Source organism: Carcharhinus amblyrhynchos, chromosome 25 (assembly GCF_965287045.1).
Source record: "Carcharhinus amblyrhynchos chromosome 25, sCarAmb.v2.hapA, whole genome shotgun sequence".
In the NCBI taxonomy this organism is placed as follows: Eukaryota; Metazoa; Chordata; class Chondrichthyes; order Carcharhiniformes; family Carcharhinidae; genus Carcharhinus; species Carcharhinus amblyrhynchos.
Genome location: NC_137348.1, coordinates 7,189,278 through 7,213,004, shown reverse-complemented (window position 1 = coordinate 7,213,004; position 23,727 = coordinate 7,189,278). Strand labels below are relative to the sequence as shown.

At 44.4% G+C, this 23,727-nt stretch overlaps 1 protein-coding gene across 2 annotated transcripts in view; it reads left to right on the top strand.

Annotated features, from left to right (window-relative positions):
• Nucleotides 1-3,629: 3,629 nt before the first annotated feature.
• The window catches only part of gpsm1b (G protein signaling modulator 1b), a 290,004-nt gene continuing 269,906 nt past the window's right edge, over nt 3,630-23,727 (top strand). Inside the window, exons 1-2 of one of the 2 annotated variants that reach the window (XM_080212356.1) lie at nt 3,630-3,734; nt 8,177-8,228. Coding sequence is in view for 1 of the 2 variants with exons in the window: in XM_080212354.1 (XP_080068480.1) it covers nt 21,082-21,088 (7 nt within the window). In the remaining variant the exon portion in view is untranslated. Of the gene's footprint in view, nt 3,735-8,176; nt 8,229-20,805; nt 21,089-23,727 lie in introns of those variants that run through there. The other variant, XM_080212354.1, reaches the window with a different exon arrangement.

The following is a 23,727-nucleotide window of genomic DNA, read 5'->3' as shown; positions in this document are numbered from 1 at the left end:
TAAATATATGAAAGACAAAGCATGCTCTTGAGTATTTAAGTCCCAATTCATAAACTTAAACACGTAACTCAGGCCAGTGGTGGGCAGTGTGGGTTCGTGACTTGGCCGCATGAGTGGCCCTCCTTCATGTCAGTGAGTCGCAAGATTGAAATCGGGTTTGTTCACTAACCGTGACCCCATGAAGGAGATTTGATACATGTGGAATATTTCATAGTGAGTTATAGAAAATGTTTAAACATTTATATATTAAAAGAACAATAAAGTGGTTAAAAACAAAAGAAATATTTGGGCACAGAGGGAGCACACCGCTCTCACAGTCAACATTGTGAGCAATCAGCCCTTCCTTTACATGCGAATCATTCAGTCACACTGTAGATAAAAACTACACAGATCAAAATCAGCAGAATGTGGCAACCCTGCACAAGGGAACTGGTCAATATGATGCCTCATAGGCCGCACTCGGAACACTATGGGTTGTATGTAGCCCCCAGGCCACAGGTTACCCATCACAGGTCTAGTCTGATATTTCAGTGTGATATGCAACACTGAGGGATTGCTGCACTGTTAGAAGTGCCGTCCTTTGAATGAACTGTAAAAAATCCCATGGAACTATTTTGCAGAAGAACAGACAAATTCACAGTTCTTGGCCAATATTTTGCTCTCAAATCAACAATACTACAACCAATTATCTGTTCATTATCACTCACTGACTGGAGGATCTGTGCCTAAATTAGCTGTTGCAAATTTCCTACGTTATGGCAGTCCCTACAGCTCAAAAGTACTTAAAGTTAATAAAGACGTCATGAAAAGTATGCTTCATGAATTCAACTCCGTTCTTTGAAATAAATTGAGTGTTAGCAGTTACCAAATGGAGTGAGATTTTCTGTCAAGTGATGCAGTAGATTAAAGGAGGCACGGTGGCACAGTGGTTAGCACTGCTGCCTCACAGCGCCAGGGACCTGGGCTCAATGCCAACTTCAGATGACTGTCTGTGTGGAGATTGCACATTCTCCCTGTGCCTGCGTGGGTTTCCCCCAGGTGCTCTGGTTTCCTCCCACATTCAAAGATGCGCTGGTTAGGTGAATTGGCCAGGTTAAATTGTCCCTTACTGTCAGGCTATATACTAGCAGGGTAAATACGTGGCATTGCATGGTTAGGGCCTCGAGGGAATTGTGGTTGGTGCAGACTTGATGGGCCAAATGGCCTCCTTCTGCACTGTGGGAATTCTATGACTAATACCAGCTTCCAGATGGATTGATGACACCACACACAGCAATGCCGGACACAAAGAACAAAGAGAAGTACAGCACAGGAACAGGCCCTTCGGCCCTCCAAGCCTGCTCCAATCATGTGCCTGCCTAAACTAAAACCATACGTACTTGTGGAATCCACATCCATCCATTCCCATCCTATTCATGTATTGGTCTAGTTGACCCTTAAATGTCACTCCTGCTCCCAACACCACCAACCCCCCCCGCCCCCCCCCCCCCCCCCCCCCACCCCAACCCCCGGGCAGCCCGTTCCAGATACTCACCACCCTCTGAATAAAAAAACTTGCCTCGCACTTCTCCTCTAAACGTTTCCCCATGCACCTTAAACCTATGTTCCCTAGTACTTGACTTTTCTGCCCTAAGAAAAAGCATCTAACTATCCACTCTGTCCATGCCACTCATAATCTTGTCAGTCTCTATCAGGTCGCCCCTCAAGCTCTGTCGTTCCACTGAGAACAAACTGAGTTTATCCAACCTCTCCTCATAGCTAATATTCTCCGGACCAGGCAACATTCTGGTAAATCTCTCCTGTACCCTCTCCAAAGCATCCACATCCTTCTGGTAGTGTGGTGACCAGAATTGTACACAATATTCTAAATGAGGCCTAACTATGGTTATGTACAGGTGCAGCGTGACCTACCAATTTTTACACTCAACGCCCTGACAGATGAAGGCAAGCATGCCGTCTGCCTTCTTGACTACCTTATCCACCTGCGTTGCCACTCTCAGTGATCAGTGGACATGGACACCCAATAAGGAAATTGCCTGTCAATGCTCCTAAGAGTTGTACCATAATGGTTACTGGAATATTACCAAAAGGACTAATAAGAGTTACCTTAAACAACATGGATTAATACTGGATACCTCTTGGAATAGACACTGAATACTGTACAGAGCAGTTGTCGATTGCAAGGTCACCATCAAGTTGTGAAAACTAAAAAGCAGATTTTAAGAAGTTTGAGAAGTTTAGAGTGAAACATCTGAAACCCGAAGCTTGGAATCAATTCACCATCGGACAATAATGTGTAGGAGGACAGAGGAAGTAAAAGATGAACTCCTTTCAAACTATATTTATGGTCACCAGCTCCTTTGATGTTGCTGTTCTTAATAAAATGAAGATGCACGATCATCCAATCCGCTTCACAAGCAGGCTATTTTTAGAAAGTGAATTGGAAGGAAACAAGAAAGATAATGCACATTATGATTTAAAGCAAGAAGTAGTTCCTACTATTATTGATGGCAACTGAGGGGACAGGGCAGATGCAAGCTGCAAAGCAAACTCTCAACTCTCTTGAGGTTATGGTTCTGAAATTTAAAAGTTTTAAGACAAACAAGCCCACACAACTGTTAATTTTCAACACCTGGTTCCACCGAATTGTTTTAAAAATTCTCCCCCTCCCCAGTTTCACGTTGATTGCCTTCACTGAATTTCTTGAACTCATAGAATCCTACAGTGCAGAAGGAGGCCATTCGGCCCATTAAATGTGCATGGACCACAATCCTTCCCAGTCCCTATCCCATGCATTTACCCGAGCCAGTTCCCCTGATACTAAAGATCAATTTAGCATGGCCAGTCCGCCTGACCTGCATGTCTTTGGAGTTTGGGAGTAAATCGGAGCACCCAGAGGAAACCCATGTAGACACAGGGAGAACGTGCAAACTCCACACAGACAGTCACCTGAATCGAATCCAGATTCCTGGGCATTGCGAGCTAGCAGTGCAAACCACTGTGCCACTGTGACCATCAGAAACAACAATGTACATTTATATAGCATCTTTTAACATAATAAAATGTCCCAAGGTGCATTACAGAAGTGGTTATGAAACAAAATATGATGCCAAGTCACTTAGAATCATAGAATCCTACAGTGCAGAAGGAGGCCATTCAGCCCATCGAGTCTGCACCGACCACAATCCCACCCAGGTCCTATCCCCACAATCCCATGCATTTACCTGAGCGGGTCCCCCTGATAGTAAGGGGCAATTTAGCATGGCCAGTCCACCTAACCTGCACACCTTTGGACTGTGGGAGGAAACCGGAGCACCCAGAGAAAACATTCAACATTCAAAAGCCACAAATTCACTTTGTAAGTTTTTGAAAAGGACACGTATAAGTTGATATGAACCTGATACTCAGAGTGAATGGCCCATTTTCTCCTGCAGCTGTTTTGTAATAATTACTGGAGCAGACACACTGTGGGAGAAAAACAGAACCACAGACACAAATATCCTTCTCGCTTCACTTGTAAAAAGGGCTCATTTTGAATTCCTAAACAAATAACTTAATCTTTCCGGGAGATAAAACAGTAGATTAACCCGCCCTGCACACAGAACTTGCCTGGCAAGTTAAAGGCAACCAACTTTGTACAGTTGACAGGGTGAAAATTATAACAATGACAGTTTATGCCAACCCCCCGAAATAAACAGACGATTCCCCAATTTTAAAGTGGATATGCACAGCGGGTAAGTAATCACTTATCTGTCAATTGAAAAAGTTTCCGGTTCTATAATGATTAACGCGATCACTTGGGGAAAGATCTGAAAGAAGGCAGTTTTAAACGTGCAGAGTTAGTCATTAAACGGGACGGTTTGCAGATCAAGACTTGTTTGCTTACCTTGGGAAGCAGTCACTGCCCGGCTCTCTCAGCGCTGCGCTTGGTCTGCTGTGTCTCCACCTGCTGCCTTGCCTCTTTGCTCTGTACCCGGACTGGGAAATGCTGCAAGGAGATGTTTACGTTCCACCCTCGCCTCTCCTTCGGGGCGCCACAAGTGGCGGCAAAAGCAGCCCAATCAACCCTCCCGTGTGTGCCTTTCAAAGGAGCGAGTTTGTTAGTGGCTGTTTTTTTGGTCAGCGACTTCTCTTCCCCTCCCCTCCTGTGCTTAAAGGAAAATAATTCGCATTAAAACAGTTTCGGCTTCCCCTCTCATCCTACTTTCATATATTTGGATCCTCCCCCCACCACAAGCAGCAACGATCAGGCGAATAGGAATATAGGAAGTTAATACAATGTAAAGTCGAATAATACAGTTTCTGAATGGAGGGCTGTGACAAGTGGCGTTCCTCCAGGATCAGTGCTGGGACTTTTGCTATTTGTAATATATCTATAAATGATTTGGAGGAGAAGGTTTGATTAGAAAGTTTGCCGATGACACAAAGATTGGTGGATTTGCAGTTAGCAATGAAGACCATCAGAGACACAACAGGATATAGATCGGTTGGAGACTTGGGCGGAGAGATGGCAGATTGAGCTTAATCTGGACAAACGTGAGGTAATGTTGGAGTTTAGAAGGATGAGGGGGGATCTTCTAGAGACGTGTAAGATAATGAAGGGGATGGATAGGCTAGAGGTAGAGAGATTCTTCCCACTCAAAGGACAGCAGGACTCGAGGGCACAGCCTCAAGATAAGGGGGAGGGGAGTTTAGATCGGAGTTGAGGAGGAACTTCTTCACTCAAAGGGTGGTGAATCTCTGGAATTCTCTGCCCGTTGAAGTGGTGGAGGCTACCTCGCTAAATATATAGATAGGATAGATAGATTTTGGACAGACAAGGGGATTAAGGGTTATGGGGAGAAAGCGGGAAAGTGTCACTGATCCACTTCAGATCAGCCATGATCTTATTGAATGGTGGGGCAGGCTCGAAGGGCTAGATGGCCTACTGTTGCTCCTATTTCTTATGTTCTTATGAATTTTGGAAAGTCGAATACAGTTAGGAAATATACAGGAAATGGCAGAACTCTTAAGTATATTGATAGGCAGAGGGATCTGGTCGTGCAGGTACAAAGGTCACTGAAAGCGGCAATGCAAATGGAGAAGATAGTCAAGAAAGCGTACAGAATGCTTGCCTTCATCGGCCAGGGCATTCAGTTTAAAAATTGGCAAGTCATATTGCAGTTTTATAGAACCTTAGTTAGCCACACTTGGAATATAGTGTTCATTTCTGGTCGCCACACTGCCAGAAGGATGTGGAGGCTTTGGAGGTAGAGAAAAGATTTACCAGGATGTTGCCTTATGTGGAGGGCATTAGCTTTGAGGAGAAGTTGGAGAAACTTGCAATGTTCTCATTGGAACAACAGAGGTTGAGACACAACCTGATCGAAGTCTACAAGATAATGAGGGGCATGGACAGAGTGGATAGTCAGAAGCTTTTTCTCACGGTGAAAGAGTCATTTACTAGGGCGCATAGATTTAAGGTGTGAGGGGCAATGTTTAAAGGAGACGTACGAGGCAAGTTTACACAGAGGGTGGTGGGTGCCTGGAACACGCTGCCATGGGAAGTAGTGGAAGCAGATATGATAGTGACTTTTAAGGGGCCTCTTGACAAATACATGAATAGGACGGGAATAGAGGGATATGGTCCCCAGAAGGGGATTTTAGTTCAGACGGGCAGCATGGTCGGTGCAGGCTTGGAGGATTGAAGGGCCTGTTCCTGTGGTGTAATTTCCTTTGATCTTTGTTCTAGTAAAAATGGAAAACAGTAAAATTTTTTCGTAAATCCATGGGATGAGGGTGTCGCTGACTGGGCCAGCATTCATTGCCCAACCCTGTGGGCATTGAAGAGTCAACCACATTGGAGATCTAGAGTTACATACAGGCACTGACCAGCTAAAGATAATGACAGATTTCCCTTCCCTAAAGGACATTAGTGACCCAGATGAGTTTTTTACAACAGTCGACAATGGTTATCATTAGACTTTGAATTTTAGATTTTTATTGAATTCGATTTCATAACCTGCCGTAAACCATGGGTCCCCAAAGCATTACTCTGGGTCCCTGGATTACTAGTCCAGTGATAATATCACTATGTCACTGCCTCCCCCAGTAAATAATGAGGTGGTATCTGTAGAACTCACAAGTGCTGATTTGGGAGATTTATGTAGACAGTAACATCAACCATCCTCTCATCCATTGACTCTGTCCACACTTGCCGCTGCCTCTGCAAAGCAGCCAGCATAATTGAGGACCCCATGCACCCTGGACATTTTCTCTTCCACCTTATTCCATCAGGAAAAACGAAAATCTGAGGCCATGTACCAACTGACTCAAGAGCAGCTTCTTCCCTGCTGCTGTTAGACTTTTGAATGGACCTACCTTGCATTAAGTTGATCTTTTCTCTACACCCTCACTATAACTGTAACACTACATTCTGCACTCTCCTTTCCTTCTCTATGAATGGTATGCTTTTTCTGTATAGCGCTCAAGAAACAATAATTTTCACTGTATACCAATACGTGTGACAGTAATAAATCAAATCAAAAACATCACCTCTGGCTCCATCTGTAATTTTCCCAAATGCTATACTGACTGGTCTCACAAACATTCCATTTCTCCAATTCCAACCTCTTTCTTATATTGGTTTTTGGGATGTGAGTGTCACAGGCAACATCAGAAAATGTTGCCCATCCCTCTTTAACCTTGAGCAGGTAGTGAACTACCTATAGCTGAGTAGCTTGTTAGGCCACTTCAGAGGACAGGTAAGAATCAATTAAATTGCTGTGGGTCTGGAGTCACATGTAGGTCAGACCAGTGAAGGACTTGACAGCAGATGTCTCTCCCTCCCCTAGGTCCTGTCAAAGAACATTGCTGAACCGGATGAGTTGTTACAACAATTCAGTAGTTTCATGATGATCATTAATGAGACTAACAGACACATTAATTCAAATTTATATTTCCCCCCCAGTGATCATAACTGCAGAACATTTGTCCAGGCCTTTGGACAGGAGTGGAATGCCTGCACAGTGGTTAGCACAGCAACCTCACAGCCCCAGGAACCTGGGTTCCATTCTGGCCTTGGGTGACTGTCTGTATGGAGTTTGCACATTCTCCCATTGTCTGCGTTGGTTTCTTCCAGGTGCTCCAGTTTCCTCCCACCATCCCAAGACATGTTAGGTGGATTGGCCGTGCTAAATTGCTCCTTACTTTCCCAAGATATGTAATTTAGATGGATTATCCATGATAAATTTGTGGGGTTACAGGGATAGGGCAGGAGACATGGCTTAGGTAGGATAGTATGTCAGAGAGTCAGTTCAAACTCAATGGGCTGAATGGCTGCTTCTGCACTGTAGAGATTCTATGATTCTCTGAATCACTCATCGATTAACATTAGCACTATGCGACATCCCTCACGCTCATTGCTTGATGGCAGTTTCTGCAGCTGCCTCAGTTCAATAGTTTGACCCTCCCTAAACCCACCTATCTTCACTATTTACAATTTTAACTTTTAAGGTCCTCACCCTCTTTAAACGAGCCTCCTGGACTCCCCATCTAACCATTCCTCCCTTCACTTGACACCCATTTTCCTCACTCCTCAGTGAAACACCATGGGCCGTTTATCTAAATTAAGGATTTTTTTAATACAGTTTATTACTAATGTCACAAGCAGACTTAGATTAACACCACAATGAAGTTACTATGAAAATCCCCTAGTCCCCATACTCTGGCACTGAGGGAGAACTTAGCATGGCCAATGCACCTAACCAGCACGACTTTCAGACTGTGGAAGGAAACCGGAGTGCCCGGAGGAATCCCACGCAGACACAGGGAGAACATGCAAACAGATAGTGACTCAAGCCGGGAATCGAACCTGGGTCCCTGGCGCTGTGAAGCAGCAATGCCAACCAGTGCACTACCATGCCATGTTACACCAATTCAAGTATTGTTGTTATTTGATGGTGAAGTCTCGCAGCCATAACTTGAAAATTCTGTCAGTACCTGATTGAGGTATTCCCATGCATGAGCCTGCCTTTGCAAGATGATTTTGAATAACAGACTACGTTGGGAAAATTGAATGCTCCAATATGATATTCTGTTTTTACCAGCTGTTGTATTTTATGATCATTGCTACTGAGCATAATTATTATAACTGAACTGAATCATAGCAAACAAAATGCCTTTATTCTTTTTTCAGATGTTACTGTTTCCACAATTAGGTTGATGTGGCGATGCTGACGTTGGACTGGGTAAGCTCAGTAAGAAATCTCACAACACCAGCTTAAAGTCCAACAGGTTTATTTGGAATCACTAGGTTGAACAAATGAGAGTACAGAGGGCCACAAATCACAAATTTATACAATGAAAATGCTGCTTTACAGTATCAGGGACCCAGGTTCGATTCCCAGCTTGGATCACTGTCTGTGTGGAGTTTGCACGTTCTCCCCATGTCTGCATGGGTTTCCTCTGGGTGCTTCAGTTTCCTCCCACAGTCTAAAGATGTGCAAGTTAGGTTGATTGACCAGGCCAAGTTGCCCCTTTGTGTCATGGGGACTAGCTGAGAGGTAATGGGGATCGGACCTGGGTGGGATTGTGGTCGGTGCAGACTTGATGGGCCAAATGGCCTCATTCTGCACTGTCAAATTCTATAGAAATGCATGTTATTTCTTTTATTGCTAAATAAATCTGCTGTTAGTTGCGGCGCAGGCTCATTGGGCCGAAGGGCCTGTTTCCCGTGCTGGGTTGTTCTTTGTTCTTTGTTCTTTGTTCTAAAATCCAAAGCAGTGCTTTTAAAAACTTGTCATTTGATGTTTTTTGTCCTGTGCTTTTAACAACTGCTAACGTTGTGTTATTTATGGAGAAAATTGAAGCAAAAACAAAAATAATGTTCTGTGCAGTAATAAAGCTTTGCCTGTAGGTGCTGCTGGCGCCCTCTCTTTATGCTGTTATCATGTTATCTGAAAGACCAAAGTTAAGAAGTTGTGCATCAGTGCAGCAGTGCCACTGTAGCACATTTGCACAACCTATGTATCACTAACATTTAAACAAAGACATATCATCACTTAAACTTAAACCATTCCTCAAAAAAAATTCTGAATAACTTGAATATGTGTTTTATTTAAAAATAAAATCTGGAAATTAAAAGTTGTTATCAAGAAAGTGACCACGAACCTTGATTTGATTTTTCATTTGTTTTGATTTGATTTATTATTGTCACATGTATTAGTATACAGTGAAAAGTATTGTTTCTTGCGCGCTATACAGACAAAGCATACCGTTCACAGAGAAGGAGAGGAGAGAGTACGGAATGTAGTGTTACAATCATAGATAGGATGTAGAGAAATATCAACTTAGCATGAGGTAGTTCCATTCAAAAGTCTGATGGCAGCAGGGAAGAAGCTGTTTTTGAGTCGGTTGGTTGTGATCTCAGATTTTTGTATCATTTTCCCAATGGAAGAAGGTGGAAGAGAGAATGTCCACGGTGCCTGGGTCCTTGATTATGCTGGTTGCTTTTCCGAGTTAGCAGGAAGAGTAGACAGAGTCAATGGATGGGAGGCTGCTTTGAGTGATGGACTGGGCTTCATTCACACTCTTTGTAATTTTTTGCGGTTGGTCTGTTATGGAAAGCTGACTGGATCACAGATAATTGGAAGGGAAGGAAACCTGCAATCATTACCCAATCTGGGCTAATGTGGCCCTGGGCCTATATCAATGAGATTGACTTTTAACCATCCCCTGAAGTGGCCATACAAGCCATTCAGTTGTATCAAAACTCACAGTGGTTCGTAAAGGAGACCCACCAATAGCTTCTCAGAGAAACTTGGGATAAGTAATAAATACCAGCTTAATTTTTGTGAAGATGTTGTGTCTCTCGGAAATTTAATCATGTTTCTTGTGCAGGATCTATTCCACGCATTCAAAGCCATTTTGCCTGGATTTAGCAGCACTGTAATGTTACTGCGGCAGCATAATTGGTTTTAACTGCTGCAGTGCTTTAATCTGAACTAATGCAGGGTTCTGTTATTTTGTGTTTTCCCCTGGGATATTAGAGTAGGGCTTGATTAGGTTGATTGACTGGTAAATTCATGTGACTGGGTGAAGCTAGGCTTTCACAGAAAACTCAAGACAGTCTGATTTTTGGGACCTTAAGAAACAGGCTGCTTTCTCTGTATCTCTTGCTGGGTTTAAAGTGGAGACTGAATCTGCCAAGAATTTAATATCTTTCTTTGAGGTTCTACTGTTTTGGGGATGGAGCTTTCTCTGGAAGTTGCTGATAAAAATTAGAAGACAGGTGTTTGTCTGAACCACACTCCAGAAATGGCAAAATGCTGGAAGTCTAGCACCACATAATCATATTTGGGTTTTTGCGTTAACTGGTTCTAAAGAAGTGATTCATGTCTGTGGGGGATACAGTGAAATCGGAACAACAGAGATAGCCAGCTGCTAAGAATTATACTTTCATGTTTAAGTATTTTAATTGATAAAAGTTATGCTAATTATTTTTATTATATTCTGCGTTCTTAAAGTTTGTTTTAATAAAAGCTTCCTAGTGGGTCACTTGAATTATACCTGGAGTGAAACAGTTTCTGCTCACCCTAATGCCAAAATCGAATGTAAATGTTAGGATCTTGGCTAACTTCATAAAATACCTCAAAGTTTATGATCTGGTCCTTACCATTTCCAAAAAAAAACTATTAGAATTTTGCTTGCTGTCCATTTCTGCTGCTTGATACAATTATCAGTGTTTCTGTGGAGTGCACATTGCATCATTATGGAGAGCACTATCTTATTCTGATTACAGGGGATGGTTAACTGATGTGATCTTGTATCACCACTAATCTGGGCACTTCTGCATCAGTTACACACAAGTTAACTTGGTTACTTTTTCTTCATTGGACTCAATTGTGTCTCTTCAGAAGGAACTCTTCAAAAATGCAGATAAGAAAATACAACAAAACTTACTCCAACTTATAAATATAAAAAAGGGTTTAATAAGGAAACATCATTACTCCAAATGTGAGGCCTTGTCCTGGGCCACTCCAAGCTCCCCACAATTCTAAATAGTGAACCAGCTGGTCAGCTGACTAGTACATCATTCCGTAATTGGTTCCATGGTTTACTGGGTCAGCTGACCCTTAGATTTTGTTCCCACTGGTCACATTACAACCAATACAAAGTTGTCACCAGTTACAACTAGCTAGATTCTTCTTCCTAGTAACCTCACCAATATTCACTCTCCAAATGTTAATAAAATTAGGAGTGGATATTAGAAGGAATTGTGCGAAATTTTGCATTTTGTTCATGAACGTAGGAGCAGGAGTCATCCATTGAATGTCACAGTCTATTCAGCCATTTAATTTGGTTATGTCTGATGAGTGTTGCAACCATCTTCAGCTGCTTCATCAGTGGCCTTCCCTCCATCATAAAGTCAGAAGTGTGGATATTCACTGATGATTGCACAATGTTCAGCTTCGTCTCAGATACTGAAACAGTTCATGTTCAAAAGCAACAAGATCTGGACAATATCGAGGCTTGGGCTGACAACTGGCAAGTAGCATTCATCCCACACAAATGCCAGACAACGATCATCACCCATAAGACACAGTCTAACCACCACCCCTTGACATTCAGTGTGGTTGCCATCACTGAATCCCCCACTGTCAACATCCTTGGGGTCACCATTGACCAGAAACTCAACTGGATTCGCCATATAAACAGAGTGGCTACAAGATCAGGTCAGTGGCTAGGATCACAGTGGCGAGTAATTCACCTCCTGACTCCCCAAAGCCTGTTCACCATCTACAAGGCACAAGTCAGGAGTGTGTTGGAATACTCCCCACTTGCTTGGATGGTGCAGCTCCAACACTCAAGCTCAACTCTATCCAGGACAAAGCAACCCCCTTGAATGGCATCTCATCCACAAACAATCAATCCCTCCACCACCACCGCTCAGTAGCAGCAAAGTGTACTATCTATAAGATGCCTAAATTCACCAAAGATCCTTAGACAGCACCTTCCTAATCCATGACTGTTTCCATCTCGAAGGACAAGGGCAGCAGATATATGGGAACACCACCACGTGCAAGTTCCCCTCCAAGCCACCCACCATCCTGTCTTGGAAATATATAGCCATTCCTTCACAGTCGCTGCGTCAAAACCCTGGAATTCCCTCCCTAACGACATTATGGGCCAACCAACCATGGGTGGACTGCAGTGTTTCAAGAAGGCAGCTCACCACCACCTTCTCAAGGGCAACTCGGGATGGGCAATAAATGCTGGCCAGCCAGCGACTCCCATGTCCCATGGCTGAATAAAAACTCAATTAACCCACTTTGCTTGATAATGTTGCTCAGGCCAAATGTGTCAACTTCAGTCTAACTCAAATCAAAATTGTATTAGTTAGAACACAAAACTGGAGCTCTCCCAGAGGGACATGGATCTCTGATGGCAGTGTGGAACCTCCAATTAGTAAATTTTTCAAACAATAACTCTGCGTTGGAGTTAATGAAATTTGGAGTCCGACACAGTGCTCACAGAAAGCTTCAGATAAACCGATGGTCATGGTGTCACAGTGGTTGGCTCTGCTGCCTCACAGTCCCAGAGATCTAGGTTCAATACCGGCCTTGGGTCAGTATCTATGTGCAGTTTGCACATTCTCCCCATGTCTGCATGAGTTTCCTCTGGGTGCTCTGGTTTCCTCCCACACTCCAAAGGTGTGCGGGTTAGATGGATTGCCCATGCTAGATTGCCTCTTAGCATCCAAAGGTGTGTCGGTTAGATGGATTAGCCAGCGAAAATGTGTGGGATAATGGGAATAGCGTGGGGGAATGGGCCTGGGTAAGATAGTCTATCAGAAATTCGGTATAGACCCAATGGGCTGAATGGCCTCCTTCTGCACTGTAAGAATGCTATGATTCCAGAGTAACCTGGGAACTGTTGCAATCCCAATTCAATGGTTTGTAGCTTTACATTGAAAGATTTAAACATGGCCCCTAGACAATGAGAGATCTTCACTGGCAACCTTAGTCATCCTGGACTGATGTTTTGAAGACATCTTCAGACACAGGAGTTCACCTTGCAATTGGCTGACCCATCAACTCCTCTGTTTTGCTGCCCCTAAATCATTTCTAATGTTCTGTTGGTGAGGATCTTTCTTTAGCATACCTTCTTTTCACCCCCTTGGTTCTTTTTAGTCAAATCATTGAGTATTTCCTGCTTGGCAGCTGACTTTAATGTGGAAACCATCCTAAGTAATCTCCGTCAGGGTCTTTTTGCAGTGTAGCTGGTCAGTGGATTAAGGAGAAGTTGCAATGATCTGCGAAGGGGCCAAAGGAACCGCAATAAGGGATTAGTGAGGACGAGGTAAACAAACTGATCGGTTTGTTCCGCCTTGCCAAGGCTGAATTGTAACTCAGCCCTCAGTATTCAGTGAGTGGAAATTTCCAGCCCAAAGTAACAGATGCTTCCAATGTATTTAATGTGATTAACTGTGTCTGGCAAAAGGAGAGAGAAAGTGCCTGCTAAAATAAAACCCCTTCACTGTTGTGCTGTCACGTGTTAACCAGACAACAAAGTGATTATATCCATCACACAGAATCCCTGCTGTGCAGAAAGAGACCATTTGGCCCATTGCACCTGTACTGACAACAATCCCACACAGGCTCCCTGTAACATCATGTATTTACCCTGCTAGTTCCCCTGACACTAGGGTCAGTTTACTACAGCCAATCAACCTAACCTGCACATCTTTGGAGTGTGGAAGGAAACCAGATCACCCGGAGGAAACCCATGCAGTCACGGGAAGAACATGTAGACTCCACACAGACAGTGACCCAAGCCGGGAATCGAACACAGGTCCCTGGCACTCTGAGACAGCAGTGCTAAACACTGTGCCACCGTGCCACCCTGATTCTATGATACCACATTATACTATGGAGAGCCATACCATCAATGTCCTTCTAAGTTCAAACATGCACATGCACATGTTAAGTTTCATGCCGTTTTCTTCATGCTTATCCTCCTGACTTTTTCTAAACTATCAGTGGATCACCCAAGGCCCTGCTTATTTTCTACACGAACATTGAGGGACAGTCAGCATGGCTTTGAGAGTGGAAAATCACGTCTCACAAATTTGATTGCGTTTTTTGAAGGGGTAACCAAGAAGGTAGATGAGGCCAGTGCAGTTGATGTTGTCTACATGGATTTTAGCAAGGTCTTTGACAAAGGTACCTTTATGGTATATTGTTGCATAAGGTTAGATCTCATAGGACCCAGGGTGAGGTATCTATATGGATACAAAATTGGCTTCTTGACAGAAGCCAGAGGGTGGTTGCAGAGAATTGTTTTTCAAACTGGAGGCCTGTGACCAGCGGTGTGCTTCAGGGATCAGTGCTGGATCCACTGTTATTTGTCCTTTATATTAATGATTTGAATGAGAATACAGGAGGCATTGTTAGTGAGATTGGTGACATAGTGGACAGTGAAGAAAGTTATCACCAATTGCAATGGGATCTTGATCAATTGGGCCAGTGAGCTGATGATTGGCAGATGGGGTTTAATTTAGACAAATGTAAGGTGATGCATTTTGATAGGTTGACCAGGGTAGGACTTACTCAGTTAATGGTAGGGTATTGGGGAGAGTTACAGAACAAAGAGATCTAGCGGTACAAGTTAATAGCTCTTTGAAAGTGGAGTCACAGGTGGACATAATGATGAAGAAGGCATTCGGCATGATTGGTTTCATCGGTCAGAACATTGAATACAGGAATTGGAACATCTTGTTGAAATTGTACAAGACATTGGTAAGGCCACACTTGGAACACTGCATGCACTTCTGGTCACCCTATTATAGAAAGGATATTATTAAACGAGAAAGAGTGCAGAAAAGATTTACTAGGATGCTACCTGGACTTGATGGATTGAGCTATATGGAGAGGCTGTATAGACTGGGACTTTTTTTTCCAGAGCGTAGGATGCTGAGGGGTGACTTTATAGAGGTCTAAAAAATAATGAGTGATACAGATCAGCTAGATAGTCAATAACTTTTCCCAAAGATAGGGAAGTCTAAAACGAGAGGGCATAGGTTTAACGTGAGAGGGGAGAGATATAAAAGTGTCCAGAGGGGCAATTTGTTCACACAGACGGTGGTGAATGTCTAGAACAAGCTGCCAGAGGTAGTTGTAGAGGCAGGCACAATTTTGTCTTTTAAAAAGCATTTAGAGAGTTACATGGGTATGTTGGGTTTGGAGGGATATGGGCCAAATGCAGGCAATTGGGACTAGTGTAGGGGTTTAAAAAAAAAGGCGCTATGGCCAAGTTGGGCCGAAGGGCCTGTTTCCATGCTGTAAATCTCTATGACTCTATGTATGTGAGTGTGGATGGTATCATTGAGATCAATCGTAGGAAGGGGTGACTGAGCAGGATGGAGATGGGCGGAATGAGAGAGAAGACATTCCCCTCTCCCTGTCTGATAGAATTATAGAAATCCTACAATGCAGAAGGAGACATCTCGGTCCATCGAGCCTGTACAGACGACAATCTACTTTCTCCCTGTGCCTGCGTGGGTTTCCTCTGGGTGCTCTGGTTTCCTCCTACAGTCCAAAGATGTGCGGGTTAGATGGATTGGCCATGCTAAATTGATCCTCGTGCCAAGGGGATGAGCAGGGTAAATGTGTAGCGTTACAGGAATAGGGCCTGGATGGGATTGTAGTCGGTACAGACTCTATGGGCTGAATGGCCCCATTCTGTACTGTAAGGATTCTATGATCCTCTGATTCTATCTCTGTAAACCCACATATTTACCCTGCTAATCCCCTTGACACTAAGAGGCAATTTAGCATGGTCAATCAACATATCCTACACATCTTGGACTGTGGGAGGAAACTGAGGCACCTGGAGGAAACCCATGCAGACATGAGGAGACCCTGGCTGCCTGGTGCTGTGCCACCCTGCTGCCCTATTAGTGACCCCGATGGGCTTTTATACAATAACTGATGATGGTCACATGGTGACCGTCACTGGTGATGAGCTTTTAATTCCAGATTTATCAGCTGAATTCAAATTCCACTAGCTGTGGGTTGGGATTTCAACCCATGTCCCAGAGCATTGGCCTGGCTCTCCAGCCTGGTAGTCCAGTGACAATACCACTGAGCCACCTTCTCCCCTACCTCTTCCGTTATACAAAGCCATCACACCCATATCCACCCCCCCACAACTCTCCATTCCTGATTCTGGCCTCCTCTGTGTCTATGTCTCTTTACCCTGCTATCGATGGTCTTGCCCTCCCCACACTCCTCCACTTCACCATCCTTTTTTAGGTCTACTTTTTTTGAGCAAGGTTTTTTTTGAGGGGTGGCATGATAGCACAGTGGTTCGCACTGCTGCTTCATAGTGCCAGGAACCTGGGTTTGATTCCCAACTTGAGTCACTGTCTGTGCTGAGAATACATGTTCTCCCCGTGTCTGCTTGGGTTTTCCCCCACAGCCTGAAAGTTGTGCTGGTTTGGTGCATTGGCCCAAACAGGCACTGGACTGTGGCGACTCAGGGAATTTCATAGTAACTTCATTGCAATGTTAATGTCAGCCTAAATTGTGACTAATAATTTAACTCTGGCACCAACCCCTGCCACCCATCCTGCAAAAATATCTCCTCTTATGCTTCACTGTCCATATTTAGACTCAGCCCTGGGCTTCTTGTGAACTTTTGCTGCTGGATGCAAGTTGCTGATCTTGAGCATCCATCCCCCTGTGGTCAGCTCTGAACAACACCGTTGCAAAGACTGGGGAGAGGCTCTCTGGGTGACCAGCTTCAGAAGGACTAGGAAAGAGGGAAGGAGCTGAAAGAAATCTTTCCTTCCTATGAAAATAGTAACAGTAGCTCTTTCAATGTTCGGTTCAGTAGCCGTTCAGCAGGCAGTGGAGAAACAAATCTATTTCTGCCTTTTAAAAAAACATTGGGAATGGATGGAAACGTATTATGGAAACAGCCTCAAGATAAGTAGGGGGGCAGTTTAGATCAGAGTTGAGGAGGAACTTCTTCACTCAAAGGGTGGTGAATCTCTAGAATTCTCTGCCCGTTGAAGTGGTGGAGGCTACCTCGCTAAATATATTTAAGTCATGGGTAGATAGGTTTCTGATAGACAAGGGAATTAAGGGTTATGGGGAGAAAGTGGGAAAGTGGAACTGATCCACTTCAGATCAGCCATGATCTTATTGAATGGCGGGGTAGGCTCGAAGGGCTAGATGGCCTATTCCTCCTCCTGTTTCTTATGTTCTTATGCTCTTACACTGGGCAGGGTTTTCTGGCTGCTCTTGCCTTGAAACTGGACAATCCCGCTCGAGGTCCATGGATCTTTCCATGGTCCACCCCTCGCCCACTGGTGGTGGACAGAATGGGAAAATTCACTCCATTAAACTTTAAAAGAAAAGTTTATTTATTAGTGTCACAAGTAGGCTTACATTAACAGTGCAATGAAATTACTGAGAAATTGCCCTAGTCACCACATTCTGGCACCTGTTTGGGTACACTAAGAAAGAATTTAGCATGGCCTATGTACCTAACCAGCACGTTTTTCAGACTGTGGGAGGAAACCAGAGCACTCGGAGGAAACCCATACAGATACAGAGAGAACATGCAGACTTCGTATAGATAGTGACCCAAGCCGGGAATAAACCCAGGTCTCTGGCGCTGTGTGGCAGCAATGCTAACCAGTGTGCCACCGTGCCACCCACTATTACTTTTCTGCAACTAATCACATTAGCAGCAAAACAGCAAGCATGGAGACTTTTTACTAAGCTGTGGGAGATCTCCTCTTATCATAGAATCCCTGCAGTGCAGAAGGAGGCCATTCAGCCCATTGAGTCTGCACTGACCATAATCCCACCTAGCCTATATCCCTGTAGCCCCACGTGTTGACCCTGCTAGTCTCCCCTCACACTAAGCGTCAATTTAGCGTGGCCAATCAATCTAACTCTCACATCTTTGGACTGTGGGAGGAAACTGGAGCACCTGGAGGAAACCCACACAGACACGAGGAGACCATACCGACTCCACACAGACAATGCCCAAGCCAGGAATCGAATCCGGATCCCTGGCGCTGTGAGGCAGCAGCGCTAACCACTGTGCCACTGTGCCACCCTTATAACGCAGCATCCTTCACTATCTCTTCGGTCAATCTCCTGGAACTCCCTCCCTGACAGCACTGTGGGTGTACCTACACCACATGGACAGCAGCGGTTCAAGAAGGCAGCTCACCACCACCTTCTCAAGAGAGTTCAGATATGGGCAATAAATGTTGGCCTAACCAGTGAAGTTGACACACCTGTTGAGAGAAGCTTTTAAAAATTCGCTCTCCTAGACATTTCCAGTGTTTGGTACCAGAAAGATAGGTAGGTTACCGATGCTCATCAGGATGCCTCCCCAAGGAAGATACTCTACGGAGTGAATGGTTCAGAACTTTATCAATTTTATTTTGTTCTTTTGAGCTCCAAAGTCAAAAAGGGGTTTTATTTTCTGACAAATTGGCCTTGATTATCCAATCATTCTTCTTATCCTTATGTCCTCAGAGCAATGAATGGGTTTTTTGGGCACAGCCAGGGTCTGTTCAAAAATTGGATACTGCTAACCTTCTCACCAGGAAATCAAACCAACATTATTCCAGACACTCTGGAGATAGCTGTGTTTAAAATAAAATTAAATGGGTGACCAGGAAGTCTGGAATTTTGCCTGTGGAATGATTTCCCATCACAGTGTGCACAACAAGGGGATTGAAAGTGAAACAGTGACACCTTTATTCAGAGTCACAGTTCTAAACACCAACAAATTAACACAAATTAAATCAATATATTGTGTATTGTCATCAGGAAGATTTAAGCAAGAGGTAAGTGCATAGTTTTACAACCAAGCCAAAGAAGTAAAAGTTGCAGGACTTTATTAACTAATATACTACACTGAATGTGTATGTATCACTGCCTATCAGTGGCACAGCAGTGGTAAGACTGTATTGAGGTAGTCCATTGCAAAGTAGTTGTTTAGTTAAAAAGTAATGCTGAGGTTCACCTGTGACAACACATGTAGATATGTTGTCATCCTCAACACTGGTGCCTCACAAGCCTGTGTTCTCAGCCCCTTACTGTACCCCTTTTCCACGTATGACTGTGTGACCAAATTCCCCTCCAATTCCATTTTCAAGTTTGCTGATGACACCATCGTAGCGGGACAGATCTCAAACAATGACAAGACAGAGTACAGGAATGAGATAGAGAATCTGGTGAACTGGTGCAGCAAGAATAATCTCTCCCTCTATGTCAACAAAATGAAGGAGATTGTCACCGACTTCAGGAAGCATAAAAGAGAACATGTTCCTTGAGGTTGAGTAGGTGGACTTGAGCTCACTGGAGTTCAGAAGAGCGAGAGGCAACCTGATTAAGACATATCAGATTCTCGGAGGGCATTACAGGGCAAATGCTGAGAGGTTGTTTCCCCTTGCAGGAGAGTCTAGGAGCAGAGGCCATAATCTCAGAGTAAAGGTTCATGCATTTAGAGATTTATTTATTACTTACAAGTAGGCTTACATTCATATGGTAATGAATGTGAAAATCCCCCAGTCACCACACTCTGGTGCCTGTTTGGGTACACTAAGGGAGAATTTAGCATGACTAATGCACCTAACCTGCACATTTTTGGATTGTGGAAGGGAACTATAACACCTGGAGGAAACCCATTCAGACACAGGGAGAACATGCAGAATCCACACAGGCAATGACCCAAGCCAGGAATCAAACCTGGGTTCTTGGTGCAATGTGGCAGCGGTGATGAGTCCAAAGATGTGTGGGTTAGGTGCACTGGCCATGCTAAATTGCCCCTTAGTGTCCAGGGATGAGTAGGTTAGAGGGGTTACAGGGATTGGGTTTAGGTGGGATTGTTATCAGTGCAGACTCGATGGGCCGAATAGCCTCCTTCTGCACTGTAGGGTTTCTATGATTACCACTGCCCCACCGTGCTGCCCTTTAAGTAGTTTATTTATTCATCACAAATAAGGCTTACATTAACACTGCAATGAAGTTACTGTGAAATTCCCCTAGTGGCAACAGTCAGGCACCTGTTCAAGTCAGTACATCTAACAATCACGTCTTTCAGAATGTGGGAAGAGACTAGAGCACTCGGAGGAAACCCACACAGACACAGGGAGAACATGCAAACTCCACACAGACAAAGACCCAAGCCGGGAATCAAACCCTCGTCCTTGGCGTTGTGAAGCAGCAGTGCTGACCACTGTGCTATCATGCCACCCTTAACGGATTAGGTGATAAAGTGGAGTTGAAGATTATCACATCAGTTCAGTCATGATCTTATTGAATGGCAGAGCAGAATCGATGGGCAGAACGCACCAACGTCTTACGGTCCCAACCCAAGAACCATCACCACAACTCTGCATCTGTCCAATGCCTACAGTGAAAAAAAAGTGACGGAAAAAGACTTCAACCCCTGGATTTTGCCAGATGTGGTAAGGGACTGAACAATGAACAAACAAACACTCTCCTCCTAAAAACAGAGTCGTCCTTTTGTCAAGTAAAAAGAATAACTAGGCTAGTGTCCCCAGTGGCAGGGACAGTTCTCAATGCTCACAATCATTTTGCTCAGTGGAGCATTGTGGACTGCAGGTGGCATGGTTGCTCCAGAAAGAAAAGTTTCAAACAAAAAGTTTCTCTTCGTAAAAAAAATGATGAGTGACAAGTTTGTGACCAGAAAAAAAGAGAAACGACAGTGGGAAGTAATAAGAGTGAAGGAGATGCAGAGTGAGGTTACAATTGGTAGATAGCATCAGGGTGCGTGTTATCTCTCTCAGTCCCATTCAAAGCAGGAACCAGACAAAGGAGCTGCGGCTTCCCCGGGTACAGGGAGGGACCGGAGAGTGGGGGGTGTTCTGTGAGCGGGAGCTGCCCCTCTTCCCAGTCACTTCTCCCTCTTTGGTTGAGAAATCGCGGAGAATTTGGACATTGGACAAGTTCAGAGAGAGAGAGAGAAACATTGTATCCGATTAATTGTCTGTTTGGAAACATTGTTGCAGAAAGTTTTGGGGAAGATTCGGAGTTACCTGAGCATATGTACTGTGAGTAGAAAAGTTTCCTCAAAACTTCCAAAAGAAACAAAAACAAGTTTATTTCCAATGACCAAAATATTTTATATTTACTCCCCCTCCCCGACAGTGTGGGAATGTTCAATTTAAAATATTGTTGTTAATTTTTGTTCCATTTGTGTTCTTTAGTTGCTGCTTTAACTTGTTCTATTTGGGATTATGTGTAACATGTTCTTTTTGTTTTGGTTCCCTCTACTTTTTGGATGCCGAGGCCCCGGGTCAGACCTCGGACCCCAGTAGGAGGCCCGGGCGGCGGGAGGGAAGGGGAGCGGCGGGCAGCCCTTTCAGATTGGCGCCCTTGAGGAAAGATTTGGCTGGGTGAGGCTTAACGGAGCAGTGCAAGTGTGAGGGGAGTTCGGTGTGTTTTCTTTTCCGACACTGGGCTTTAACACAGATCGCTGGAATATAAATATAATCGAAATTCCTATGTCGGCTGAGTGTTCTTCACCCCTGACTTGCTTGACAGTAGGAAATAAGCAGCACTCCATTAACTCCTAAAAGCTGTTAACGTTTTAAAGATTTAAATTCGAAACAGTGTTCCAACAGCAAGTACTGCCTCTGCTTTTCAAATCTTCCCTGTGTTGTATTTAAATGCCCTATTTGAATTGGCAAATTGTTTCGTATTTGTTTACATGGATAATAGACCCCAGGGAGTCATTGTTTACTTGAGTTGTCTCTTGTGGTTCAGTGTCAACTGAACACCAAACTTAAAAGCTTTAATCTTCATACAGTTTAAAAAAAACATAGCTGATCAGCCTGTTGGTCCACTTCAAAACTCAGTTCAGTAGAAGGGGCGTAAACTTGCAATGTTAACGCTGTTTCTCTCCCTCTAGCTGCTGCCAGACCTGTGTTTATTTGGCATTTTCTGTTCTTCTTTAATATTCCCAGCATCAGCAGTATTTCGCTCTTTAATCAGGGAGGCGATGGCCTCGTGGTATTATCGCTAGACTATTAATACAGAAATTCAGCTAATATTCCAGGGATTCAGTTTCGAATCCCGCCATGGCAGATGGTGGAATTTGAATTCAACTTTAAAAATCTGGAATTAAGAATCTACCAATGACCATGAAACCATGGTAAGTTTTCGAGCGGCACAGTGGTTAGCACTGCTGCGTCAAATATTTTGCTATTCGGATTGGCGGATGGTGACTAGTGGAGTGCCCCAGGGGTCGGTGCTGGGGCCTCAGCTTTTTACCATTTATATAGATGATCTGGAGGAGGGAACCGAGTGTAGAGTGTCGAAATTTGCTGATGACACCAAGACTGGGGGAACGGCAAATTGTGTGGAGGGTGTGGAGAGTCTGCAGAAGGATCTAGATAGGCTGGGCGAATGGGCCAGGAAATGGCAAATGGAATTTAATGTTGGCAAGTGTGAGGTGGTCCACTTTGGTAGGAAGAATGGTAGGAAGGACTATTACTTACGGGGCGAAAAACTGCAGCAGGCGACGGTGCAGAGGGACCTCGGGGTCCTTGTGCATGAGTCGCAAATACCCAGCTTGCAGGTGCAGCAGGTGGTCAGGAAGGCGAATGGGATGCTGGCCTTCATAGCGAGGGGGATTGAATATAAAAGTAGGGAGGTCTTGCTGCAGCTGTATAGGGCATTGGTGAGGCCGCAGCTGGAGTACTGTGTGCAGTTTTGGGCGCCGCACTTGCGCAAAGATATTTTGGCCTTGGAGGGAGTGCAGAGGAGGTTTACTAGGCTGATACCGGAGTTGAGGGGGTTGAGCTATGAGGAGAGGCTGAATAAACTGGGCTTGTACTCGTTAGAGTTTAGAAGAATGAGGGGAGATCTCATTGAGACGTATAAGATGATGAATGGGATGGATAGGATAGAGGTGGAAAGACTCTTCCCGCTCAAAAAAGACAGTAGGACTAGGGGGCACAGCCTCAAGATAAAAGGGGGGCGGTTTAGAACGGAGTTGAGGAGGAACTTCTTCACTCAAAGGGTGGTGAATCTCTGGAATTCTCTGCCCGTTGAAGTGGTGGAGGCTGCCTCGCTAAATATTTTTAAGACGCGGGTTGATGAGTTTTTGATAAGAGAGGGGATTAAGGGTTATGGGGAGAGGGCGGGAAAGTGGAACTGAGCAGCGACAGATCAGCCATGATCTTATTGAATGGCGGGGCAGGCTCGAAGGGCTGGATGGCCTACTCCTGCTCCTATTTCTTATGTTCTTATGTCACGGTGCCAGGGACCCAGGTTCAACTCCCAGTTTCAGGGTCACTGTCTGTGTGGAGTTTGCATGTTCTCCTTGTGTCTATGTGGGTTTCCTCTGAGTGCTTCAGTTTTTTTCCCACACTCCAAAGATGTGTGGGTTAGGTGAATCGGTGATGCTAAATTGCCCCTTGGTGTCAGGGGGACAAGCTAGGGTAGATACATGGGGTTATGGGGATAGAGCCTTGGTTGTGGTCGGTGCAGACGTGATGGGCCAAATCATTTCCTCCTGTACCTTAGGATTCTGTGGTATTATCGCTGGACTATTAATCCAGAAACTCAGCTCATGTTCGGAGGACCCGGGTTCGAACCCTGCCTTGGCAGATGGTGGAATTTGAATTCAGTAAAAAGTATCTAGAATTAAGAATCTACTGATGGCTTTAAAATCATTGTCAATTGA